Source organism: Stegostoma tigrinum, chromosome 9 (assembly GCF_030684315.1).
Source record: "Stegostoma tigrinum isolate sSteTig4 chromosome 9, sSteTig4.hap1, whole genome shotgun sequence".
NCBI lineage: Eukaryota > Metazoa > Chordata > Chondrichthyes > Orectolobiformes > Stegostomatidae > Stegostoma > Stegostoma tigrinum.
The window spans coordinates 1,028,019-1,040,764 of NC_081362.1; the positions used below are offsets into that span (position 1 = coordinate 1,028,019).

Sequence of the window (12,746 nt, forward strand, 5' to 3'; positions counted from 1 at the left end):
AATTCTGAGATTTGGATGCTACAGAATCTGATCTGGGTTAGTTTAAATGATAAAACACCTTCTGGTTTGCTCAGGACCTATTAAAACAGGAATATTTTAAACAAATCAACATGAGATTATCTGATGTAAACATCTTGTTTTATTCCATGTAACTTCACCTCCACCTCCCAATTGGTTGTTCCAGGATTAATTAACTTTGTTGTACATCTTAGTCTACTTCAACCTTAGTATCAAGAAACAGGTCCCATTAGGTTAGAATGTGGAGTGTATTTCTGAGATATTGCTTCACTCTGTGTGCCTTGCTTAAAAAGTAAGCCACTTTACTTTTCTGAAAGGAAATTTTTAAGGTTTCCACTGAGATTTCCTCCAATGAGAAGCTGACCTATTACTTTCAGAGATACTTCTGGTGATAAATGGTTTTTCTCACAGTTTATCTGAACCAGCCCCCACCCCTCTAAGGGCTGTGTGGTGTAGGTGGCCCACACTAAAGGCCAATGGAGATGGAGAGCCCCAGTCCCAGGAACTGCGTATAACCAGAATGTGGATCCAATTGTTAAGCAATTTGCGCACTCTTGTGTTTAAGAGCTTGTTTTGAATTGACCTCGTCATGACCTTCTTGTTGGTCCCTCAGTAATAAACCTCATTCTCCCTCTGGAAGGAGGTCCTATGCGCTCTCTCGGACACTTGCATGTGAAACATCAGCATCAAAAGCCTGAACTGAGTCCAGGACTACTACCACCAGCATCTTTCAAAAGATTCCAGCAAATGGACATGGTTCATGAGACATGGCAGAGGATTCACACAAAGAACTTGTTCCAGGCTGAAGCAGCAGAACTTGCTTTGCAGCAGCATCCTGGGAGAGAACAGCCAACCACTAATTCCCAGCTCATTCCTGAATTAGCAGCACTTGCTACGGGGAGCAAGAGCCTCTCTATCAAACACCAGGCAGCAGGCCTTTCACATATTCATCTGGGGAACACTGCAGGCCCCCAGGGACCCTACACCGCCAATCCACAGCGCCTCTTTACTGCAGTGCACTTCACAACACTCTCTGGCATAGTGAGGCCTTCTCAGGCTCAGCCTCACTTACCTGGACCATCACCTCTGAAACCAGCCAGAAGTCTACAGATGTCCACAGCTACTTCTGAATGGCTCAATCCTCAAGTCCAACACAATGGGGATATTCCACAACCTTCCAGGATTAAAAGGAATCCAGTTATTTGTAAGTTTGACAAATTGGGCCACTCTGCTCCATTTCAGTGGCAAATCAGCTACTCAGCTGCTTCTTCAGGATTCTGGTCTCTTCCTGTAAGCCCCTTTCTGGGGGAAGTAAATCCTACAGGGAATTTCTTCCCAACTGACACACTCCTAAAACCACGAGTTGAAAATTATTCTAGAAGCAGAGTAAAGCTGAGCTCTAATTCTGATCCTCGGAACGATATCTCCAATTCCAAGCATCTAGCCATTAATCCTGTAAATAATAATATTATCCCCAGAACTACCCAACCTGTTCAAACTCCCCAGAGGAAGTATTGGGGGAGTTCTGTGTGTTCTGATGCAATGATCACAAGCCTGTTAAATTGGCTTCTCCCTACAGAAGAACAGGGAGAAAAGCAAAACGTTGGTGTCCGGTCTGAAGATTCAGAGGTCTTCATTGGTAATGTTGATACTCCAAGTCTTCATATGCAAAGGACACATTTGTTAGAAATCTCATCATCTAGCCACATACCGAATGAAATCAAACACAGGGTGCTCTGTGACCCTAAAAACGCAACTGGACCTGGCAATGATAAAATGAGTGAATCTGCATTGACCTGTTTGGATGGGATGTTGCTAACTCCTTCATTATACAGTGACTTAGGGACAATGCCTGAAAGCCAGAATTTGTATAGTGATGGTTTTTTTCAGACTGCACATCAAACCCACGAAATGGAACTTCAAGTGATCATACCAACCCACGTAGACATAACTTCCAGAGCAAATTCCACTGTGGTGACTGGAAGGGAGCCCCTGATTTACGGAGGAGACCAGCGAACAAACAGTGTGTGGAGTTCTAGCCTCCTTTTGGCTGCCCAATGGGCTGTGGAAGTTACTACCAATCAGATTGATGGAACCAGCCTTCTAGAAGCTGCCTATCCAGTGGATCCATCCACCACCATTTTGCAGACGCCAACATGGACAACAGTAGCACCAAAACTACACGAAGATATTGGTGAGTGTCTGCTTCAGTGGGACAAAATGCTGAGTTTTAATAATTGTGTATTTTTTTTGTGACACTTTTTAATAAGTTAGGGTTTAAGGTTATGTACATTTCTAAACTCTAGAACACAATGTTCAGGATTTACTACTGGGATATGAAAGAAGCAATTGTCTACGGTTTCTAGTCCCAGTGAATACTTGACAACTAGAAAGTGTGTTTTAAATGCTAGAAGTAGCCAGGAGATCTGATTTTTTTCTCTCCATGGATGCCACGTTTCAGGGTTTGGCTTTTATTTCAAAATGGCTCAACTACAGTCTTGATATGTCACATTGAACTAGCCATTAAGTTTTTAAAATGTTTACAGTTGGCAATTTTCCTTGACAAATTTCACTTGAACCATCTATTATCCCTCTCATCTTGATTTGGACTGTTTTCCTGGTAACTGCTTAGCTTCCCACAACCTAAAATGTTGGAGGATCACTGCAACAGGGTCATTGATGCAATGGCATGGGTTTTGGTTGATTTTTTTGGTGACAAACTTCTGATAGCTTCGAATACTTAAATCTTAATTTTTTTATTAGTACTTTTTTTAAGGGGGAGACGGGGTTAAAAAACATTGGGCAAAAATATTTGGGAGCCCTGTGCAATTTTCGCTCTTGGTGTCCTTTTTCCTGGTTTTATGGCAGTTGGCATGTCTTTGTACACTTTTGGTTTGTCTCCCCTTTTTGAAAAAGGGTTTGCCTACTCTTGTAAATATTCTCTAACTTTTTGACAATACTTCTTCAATATTAAATACCCTGACGTCAACTTCATTATTGTAGATCAATCTAGTATAAAATTGTGCTTTGATCTATATCCTAGTGCTTTTTTTATGTTTTAAATTTCTCTTCAAATTACTCTGTCCAGAATTGACTCTTTGGAACAGATCATGTCAACTTGTGTGATTTAAGTGCTAGGGGGGAATAACTCTCTAACTCACTAAAACTAATTCCATTGACTTTGTTTTGTATAATCAGCAGATTGTGCAGGCTGATTGAGGTGAATGAGGTATTTTGGAGAGACCCGTAAGTTTAAGTTGACGCATTTAAAATGCTTTTTATTGGAAGCGCTGGTCTCTGCATTTGCTGTGTTACAGGATCTCTGGAATAATGACTGAGGACAATGAATGTGAATCAAACTGTTATGGGGATAGTGAAACAGGGAAATTTTGCAATTGATCTCTCTCTCTCTCTCTCTCTCTCTCTCTCTCTCTCTCTCTCTCTCTCTCTCTCTCTCTCTCTCTCTCTCTCTCTCTCTCTCTCTCTCTCGCTGGGATTATATGCAGGTCACTTATTGGCGGTATCTATTGGAATTGAATTGGTAAATGTTGTTTACAAGAACCTTCAGCATTTAAAGAGGAGACTTCTACAATCAGTTAAGGCTGTGGTAAGAACTTGAGAATATTAAGTCATCCCATAAACTTCCCTCTTGCACACATCCAACTGTGGAACAGGACAAATGTTTTTAATATTTCTTTATTAATCTGTTGTTTCATTTTAAACAGTTAACAGACACGCTGGCATCGTTTTCTCCACCACTTAAAAAAATCCTCCTTCAAGGAGTTCAAAGGTAAAACTGCATGTGTTCAATAAGTGAGGACAGGCTACTTAAAACTGAACAAGATTGGATCTGATGAAATGTGAACTGAGCTGCACTGAAAAATAGATTGTACGACTTTGCATAAAACACTTTTCCAAAAGGAGTAATAGATTGGCAGAGATAGTAGGAACCACAGATGCTGGAGAATCTGAGATAACCCGACGTGAAGCTGGATTGTACAAAATGTGGAGGAATGGAATTGTGGGAGATATAGCAGTTTGGATCGGAAATTGGCTTGCTGAAAGAAGACAGAGGGTGGTAGTTGATGGGAAATGTTCATCCTGGAGACCAGTTACTAGTGGTGTACTGCAAGGGTCGGTGTTGGGTCCACTGCTGCTTGTCATTTTTATAAATGACCTGGATGAGAGTGTAGAAGGATGGGTTAGTAAATTTGCAGATGACAGAAGGTCAGTGGAGTTGTGGATAGTGAAGAAGGATGCTGTAGGTTGCAGAGAGACATAGATAAGCTGCAGAGCTGGGCTGAGAGGTGGCAAATGGAGTTTAATGCAGACAAGTGTGAGGTGATGCACTTTGGTAGGAGTAACCGGAAGGCAAAGTACTGGGCTAATGGTAAGATTCTTAGTGGTGTAGATGAGCTGAGCGATCTCGGTGTCCATGTACACAGGTCTTTAAGTTGCCACCCAGGTTGACAAAGCTCTTAAGAAGGCATAGTGTTTTTAGTTTTTATTAATAGAGGGATTGAGTTCCAGAACCAAGAGGTTATGGTGAAGCTGTACAAAACTCTGGTGCGGCCGCACTTGGAGTATTGTGTACAGTTCTGGTCACCGCATTATAAGAAGGATGTGGAAGCTTTGGAAAGGGTGCAGAGGAGATTTACTAGGATGTTGCCTGGTATGGAGGGAAGGCCTTACGAGGAAAGGCTGAGGGACTTGAGGCTCTTTTCATTAGAGAGAAGAAGGTTGAGAGGTGACTTAATTGAGACATATAAAATAATCAGAGGGTTAGATAGGGTGGATAGGGAGAGCCTTTTTCCTTGGATGATGACGGCGAGCACGAGGGGGCATAGCTTTAAATTGAGGGGTGAAAGATATAGGACAGATGTCAGAGGTGGTTCCTTTACTCAAAGCAGTAAGGGAATGGAACGCTTTGCCTGCAACGGTAGTAGATTCACCAACTTTAGGTACATTTTAAGTCGTCATTGGATAAGCATATGGACGTACGTGGAATAGTGTAGGTTAGATGGGCTTGAGATTGGTATGACAGGTCGGCATAACATTGAGGGCCGAAGGGCCTGTACTGTGCTGTTATGTTCTATGAACACAGTAGGCCAAGCAGCATCAGAGGAGCAGGACCCTTCTTCAGAAAATACCCTTCCAAAGAAGGGTCTGATGCTACTTGGCCTGCAGTGTTCATCCAGCTTCACGGTGGGTTATCTCTAATAAATTGGTATTCGTTTGTACCTGAGCAACTGGGAAGCTCGGAGTACAGGTCCAGCAGAATGAAAAACACTCGTGTTGTATCTAATCACTCCTCTTAGATTGATTATTTCCATTCTTCCCAGAAACTAGAAAAAGTATCAGTTAACGATTTTGCACACTAACTTCACTTGTAAAGCCTCGTGTTCTGAGTGAAGTTGGAATTCTTGAATAAATTTAGGGAGACTGCAAGTGGACCGTCATTCTGTCAGATCACGGTACTTGAGGCAAAGCTTTCAAACAGAATACATTTGCATTCTTCATGCTGAAAGCACTTTAGTTTTTACTAAACAAGCTATGAAAGCATCCGTATATTTGTTCAATAAGGGCACAGTGAGATACATCTATATTGATGCAGCTGTGATAGTTATAAAAGTAAACCAGTAAATGCTTCCAGAGACCAAATGGAAATCATTGCTTCAAAGATTTTTAATTACAAGCCTTTTCATGCTGAAGGTCCTGGATCCATTGGTGGGTATTCATCACCTCAGCTCAGCTCAGTTATCCTCCTTCCCTACAGTCCTCTTTCCCAAAAAGATGGAACTAAAGCGGTGATCCAACTCTTAATAATGTTGAATGTCCTCTTTACTGCCTGGGCCAGAAGCTCTGGAAATCTTTCCCTCTGACTAAGCTTTTATCTCTCCTTCAAGATGTTCCTTTTAAAGTCAACTCTGCAGGTTTTTGCTTATCTGACTCATAGCTGTTTGTTTTATGGTGTTTAAACACTTTGGAACCTTGTATTGCATTAAAGGTGCTATAAAAATTAGTTGTTTACTATTGGGTTGCCAGTCATTTTGCCTAAACGCTTGTTCTTGCTACCCAGTCTTGGAGAGCTATTACTTTCTCTCCTTTTCTCTGGTCCTCGTGTAAAGAGGCTTCCTGTCCTTGTCCAAGACCAGTGTGGAGCTGGAGGAACGCCAGCAGGCCAGGCAGCAGAGAAACAGGAAAGCTGACGTTTCAGGTCAGGACCCTCCATCAGGTCTGGGGAAATTCAAAGTTAGTATAAGATCTTAAAAGAATTATAAAAGATAGTGAAAGGCTATATGCATTGAGTGAAACCAGTATCATACTGTGCATTCCCCACTTCTGAAGAAGGGTGCAGACCTGAAAAGTCAGCTTTCCTGCTCCTCTGCTTGACCTGCTGTGTTCTTCCAGCTTCATAGTGTGACTCTCTGGCTCCAGCATCGGCAGTTCTTGCTATCTCTTCCTGTTCTTGTTGTTTCTCTTTTGTCTTTTATAAAAATAAATTTGAAATGTGTAACTAAATGTTACGTGGATCAACTCCTTCAAAAATAAGATGATAGTTAAGTCACCATTTTAGACTTTGCAGTGATTACAAAGGTTATGAAATTCAACTATTAACACTTTGTTAACAAACTTTGACCAAGACACACTTATTACAGTTTGTAAATCAGTGGTTCAGCACTGTCTGCTTTTACCAAAAATCAAGCCATGTCTGTCACTTAAGAATAGCTCTGAGCTGCCAATACTTGCAAATCAGCCAAGTTCAGTTCCGGATTAACATAAGCATTGGGATCAGGTGTAGGCCATTTGGCCCCTGGCCCCTTGACCCTACCCTACTGTTTGATCATGGCTTATTCAATTATGGCCTTGATTCCCTTCTCCTGACTGTGTCCACCTTTTTAGTTCTAAGCTCCTTGCCCTTTTACTCCCCTGTCCAAAATCTCTAACTTGTTGAATGAATTCAACCCACTATCTCTGCTCTCTGGTGGACAGAATTCTGCAGACTAACAATTATCTAAGACTGAAATGCCTCCTCATCTTTAATTTTTTTTTTAACAAATTCAACTCTCATCTGAAATTCTGACCTTCAAGTTGTGTTCTCTCCTGCGAGAGAAAATGTTCTTCTAGAATCCATGCTGTCCAATCTTCTCAATCTTGTACTTGGTGGCCTCCCATCCTTCTGAACTTCAAATGGATTCGCTTTAACTTTGCAAAGAGAGCCCCTTTTATCCCAGGAATCATACAGCATACAAACGGACCCTTCTGCCCAACTAGTCTATGCTAACCATGTTCCCAAGCTCAACTAGTTTTTGGTCTGTATCCACCCCCCCACCCTGAACCCTTCCTATTCGTGAACTTATCCAAATGTCTCAAATGTTGTAATGGTACCTGCATTCTCCACTTCCTCTGGTAGTTTGTGCCACATGACTGAGTTGCTCCCTGTCCTTTTTCTTAAACTTTCACCACACTCCTTTTTTAAAACAAAAACAACCCCTAGTGTTTGAACTCCTCCCACCCTGGGGAAGAGACCTTGACTATTCACCCTATCATGCCCCTCATGATTTTGAGCTTCGATAAGGTCTCCCCTCAGCCTGCAACACACCAGGGAAATTAATCCCAGTCTATTCACACTCTGCCTATTGCTCCAAACCTGGTGGCAACATGAAGTCTTTTCTGAACCCTTCCAAGCTTCACATCTTTCATACAGCAGGCAGACCAGAATTGAACGCACTATTCCACGAGTGGCCTCACCGGTGCCCTGTATAGCCACAACATGACCATCCAACTCCTATACTTAATGCACTGACCAATAAAGGCAGGGGTTCCAAAACAGTGCCTTCACCACCCTGTCAACTTGGGACTCCACTCTTGAGGCAACTGTGGATTTACACCCCAAGGTCTCTGTTTGGTAACACTCTCTAGGACCCTATTGTTAAGTACTAGTCCTGCCCTGATTTGCCTTACCAAAATGCAGCACCTTGCATTTATCTAAATTTAATATCTAAATAGTGTGTTCCAGAACTTGCTGCTCCTTTAGCCAAGCTATTCCAGTACAGCTGTCACATGCCAATGTTGTAATGTGGAAAACTGCCCAGGTATGCCCTGTACACACAGCAGCACATCAACATAGCCAGTTACTGCCTGATCAGTCCACACACTTCCAGTAAAATAATGGAAAATATGATCATCAGTGATATGAAGCAGAACCTGCTTACTGACCCCTAGTTTGGGGGCGGGGGGGGGGGGGGGGGTTTGCCAGGACCACTCCTGCTCCCATTCTCATTTATAGCCTTTGCTTTAAGCCTGGACAAAAGAGCTGAATTAGTGGAGTGAGTATAACAGTCACATGCAACCTTGATGTCGGGGGCCGAGTGTTGGACTGAGGAGCCCGAGCAAAACCTGGAACCGGGTGGGTATCTGGATGGGTCGGGGTGCAAATTCTCCTCGGGTTGGAATTGTCTGGCATGTAGGAAGATGATTGGTCAGTCAGCTCCACTTTTTAAAATATTATTGCAAGAGCTCCACACACTTCCCTAAACCCCACCATCTTCTGCTTTGTCAATGGCTTCTCTCCATCATAAGGTCAGAAGTGGGGATGTTTGTGCAATGTTTGGCACCATTCATGATTCCTCAAAACTGCTTCAGTGTTAGTTCAACTACAACAAGCTCTGGACAATAGTCAGGCTTGGGCTGACAAGTGGCAAGTAATATTCATGCCACACAAATGCCAGGCAGTGGGCATCACCAATAAGAGACAACATTATCACTGCCCTTTTGACATGCAGAGGTATTGCAATAATCGCTGAAACCTCCCCCCACCCCTGACCCCCTTCCCCGCTATTAACAGCTGGTAACATTTTGGGGGTTACTATTGAGCAGAAATTTGCCACATAAACAAGAGGTGAGAGGCTAGGAATATTGTGGTGAGTAACTCGACTCCTGACCTCCTGGCTCCTCCACCTCCCCACAACCCTTATCCACTTTTCATGTTTTTAAACTTCAGCTCTCTGGATGCTGTATTACCTTCTTTGTCAGAGCATTTACTGTTTTATTGACTGTCTAGGTTAGGGGCGCAAATAATTTTGCCAATTAACACTTGTGAAATTTATGTCCAGCTGGAAGCATAAGCCCCTCCCTCGCTTGCTGTGCCCAGAAAGAAACTTCTGGAAAGTAGTATGATGCAAAAAGCTGCTCTGTTCAGAGATTAGTTTTATTTTTTAAAGACAATTGGCCCGTATCTAATCTACTCACTGTTACACTAAGCTGGTGCAATTGGACAGTTTCCTGTAGAATGGGCAATAAAATGCTGGCCAGCTAGCAATGTTCACATCCCATAAGTGATTAAAAGGAACAATTTATTTCAGGAAGAAGTGATCACTGATCTTGAAAAAGATGTTAAAATTCTGCCTTGTAGCTTATAAATTCAGATGTAAAATATTTGAGCTAGAATTGTGATATTAAATTAATGTCTAACCAGACACCCCATAATGGAATTGTTCTTACTAGGCTGTTATGCCAATCTCTGACAACTACATTGATTTGGATCTCTGCGAGAAATAGTCACCCTGTTCAGTATGTAGTAACAGTTTTATCATGTTTCTTGCAGGATAAATTCTTCAGGTTTTGCCTTTGATTATGAGCTTTACTTTGGTGTCAATGGAGAGAACATCTCCCACTCACTACAGATTCGCTTGAATAAGTTGTTGAACAAGTCGGTGGTAAACCTAAGGAATGGAAGAGTCTACTTGTCTTGGGTTTTAGTTGGAGGTAACTGAGGGAATTCCTGTTTTTCAGCCTCATTTTGAATGATTGAATGGCTAAAGGATGAACCCTGTTGAAATTTTATCATAAATGCTACTATACAGATTTTGATCTGCATTTGCTCTCCTGCTTCAATGGGTCAAACTCTGTCCACAATAAGGACCCTTAATGCATGCTGTTTTTTCTTAGTAGGGACCTTTCAAAATCCCATTTTCAAGCTGCTAATTTCTCACCATGTATGTTTTTGTCTAGTTTGGAGCTGAAGGAATGAGTTCAAAAAGAGTAATGTTATGCCATTTATTTGAAATTGATGCAATTTCTTAAAAACCTCCTTCAAATGGATGTGAGCCATCCAGCATAAACCATAAACTATAAGTTGCAGGAGCAAAACTAGGCCATTCGGCTCATCAAGTTGAAATGTTTTACAATGAAACATGTTTTTGTGTTGGTGTTTGTATAGCTGGCCCTCCTTCTGGGATAGTGCCACTGAATGTGGATATAGAATCTTGTTTAGTTCATGATCACTGAGAATAATTGAATTTGACTGCATTTCCAATGGTTTTGTTCTTTTGTGAAAGATGACGTTCATGTATCCTGAATGTGAACTATTGTGGTTTTTTCTTTTGCAGTGCATTAATATGGAGATCTAAAATGTCTTAAAAAGCAAGTGCGTCTTCTAAGTGCCATCACAATGCAGTTTCCTGTTTTTTTGGAATTTCCACAACCAAGAAATTGGATTTATTCCAATAAACGCAACACCTTTTGCTAGTCATAAAGTGTGAATTTGAAGAATTTAGCTGAGGTCTGAATTGAACCTGACTGCCCTAATTTTTTTAGAAAAACATAACTCCCATTGGGTAATCTTCATTTTAGAAGTCCTTAGTTCTCATGTACAGGCCCCAGTTTCGTGCAAAAGGAATTTGTTCAGGCATTGCACAAATCTAGTGCATTAAACAAAAGCTTGGGACAACTGTTCCCTGGTGCATTTTCCATGACACTGCCTTGACCCCCTTTTCCGACCAGCTCATCTGCTCAATCAATGCAAAATGTCCCCTTTTTGATATTTAGTACAACTGCATTCCCTCCTGATGGAGGACCAGTTCAGGTCCCATCAGCAATACTCGAGCTCAATGCCAAGGGAATAACAATACCACTGAAAAATGTCTTTTCTCATTCTCCAGCTAGTAACACGCTGAGGGGATATGGAGAGTTGGCAGGAAAGTGGTGTTGATGAAGGTGAGATCAGCTATGATAGTGGAGCAGGCTCAAGGGGCTGAATGGCCTATTCCCAGCTTGTTTTAAATTCTATTTTTTTAGCTACACGTACTTGAGTATAGGAACACAGGAGTACAATGAAAAGTGAACAAAGTTGCCATTCACTAGTGCCATCTTGGTTACAAAACTATAATATAAAAATTAAAATTCAAAACAAGGGCTAAAAGGTAACAGTCCAGATCTTAGTCTTTTTGGTCTGGGGTCTCAGCCCACAAGTATCGAATGGCTCGCTGGAAGGAGCCAATTTCTTGTTGCTGCCTCCACCTCAGACTAACACCTGAGAGGTTGTGAATTCACTTTCCCACTAAGGAAAATTGTAGAAAATTTTCAGTAAATGTAATTTTATAATCCAAAGCCTCTCTGAAGGGTCTAGGCCCAAAACGTCAGCTTTTGTGCTCCTGAGATGCTGCTTGGCCTGCTGTGTTCATCCAGCCTCACATTTTATTATCTTGGAATTCTCCAGCATCTGCAGTTCCCATTATCTCTTATAATCCAAAGAGTTGTCTCACACCCACATGCCTACACATTCATAGCCTGTTTGCAGGACTAGTATTTAAACAAAATATGTCACTTGTTCTTGTGTTCACTGTTTCAGGTGCCTTTTCTCCTTTTTTATTAGAATCATGTTTTCTAAGTGAAACCACTCATCAACCTGATATTCCTGTGCTTCAAGGTAGCCTTAGTAACACTTTGGATCCATGCGTGTTTATAATTTTCAGTTGAAACAAAACAAGTCTCTAGGATCTGGAGTAAAAGTAACAATAGGCCATTAAACACTTGCTGTTTTGTTCCAAAGAAATAAAACACAGAAACAAAGAAACCTACAGCACAGAAACAGACCCTTCAGCCCTCCAAGCCTGTGCCGATCAAGATCGTCTGTCTAACCCGTCATCTATTTTCTAACGGTCTGTGTCCATTTGCTCCCTGCCCATCCATGTACCTGTCCAAATATATCTTAAAAGACACTAACGTGTCTGCATCTACCACCTCCGCTGGCAACGCGTTCCAGGCACCCACCACCCTCTGTGTAAAGAACTTTCCACGCATATCTCCCTTAAACTTTCCTCCTCTCACTTTGAACTCATGACCCCTAGTAATTGAGTCCCCCACTCTTGGGGTGGGGGGGGGGAGCTTCTTGCTATCCACCCTGTCTATACCCTCATGATTTTGTAGACCTCAATCAGGTCCCCCCTCAATCTCTGTCTTTCTAATGTAAATAATCCTAATCTATTCAACCTCTCTTCATAGCTAGCACCCTCCATACCAGGCAACATCCTGGTGAACCTCCTCTGCACCCTCTCCAAAGCATCCACATCCTTTTGGTAATGTGGTGACCAGAACTGTACACAGTACTCCAAATGTGGCCGAACCAAAGTCCTATACAACTGCAACATGACCTGCCAACTCTTGTACTCAATACCCTGCACGATGAATGAAAGCATGCCGTATGCCTTCTTGACCACCCTGTTGACCTGCGTTGTCACCTTCAGGGAACCATGGACCTGAACACCCAGATCTCTCTGTTCATCAATTTTCCCTAGGACTTTTCCATTTACTGTATAGTTTGCCCTTGAATTTGATCTTCCAAATGCATCGCCTCACATTTGCCCAGATTGAACTCCATCTGCCATTTATCTGCCCCACTCTCCAGTCTATCTATATTCTGCTGTAATCTCTGACAGTCCCCTTCA

General features: G+C 42.0%; 1 protein-coding gene across 6 annotated transcripts in view; it reads left to right on the top strand.

Moving 5' to 3' along the window:
* The window catches only part of zgc:66455 (uncharacterized protein LOC393502 homolog), a 46,170-nt gene that overhangs the window by 26,954 nt on the left and 6,470 nt on the right, over positions 1-12,746 (top strand). For 5 of the 6 annotated variants that reach the window (XM_048536438.2, XM_048536435.2, XM_048536434.2 and 2 more), the window contains 4 exons: positions 632-2,212; positions 3,525-3,625; positions 3,744-3,808; positions 9,626-9,786. In XM_048536438.2, the coding sequence (XP_048392395.2) occupies positions 632-2,212; positions 3,525-3,625; positions 3,744-3,808; positions 9,626-9,786 (1,908 nt within the window). The remainder of the gene's footprint in view (positions 1-631; positions 2,213-3,524; positions 3,626-3,743; positions 3,809-9,625; positions 9,787-12,746) is intronic. The other variant, XM_048536436.1, reaches the window with a different exon arrangement.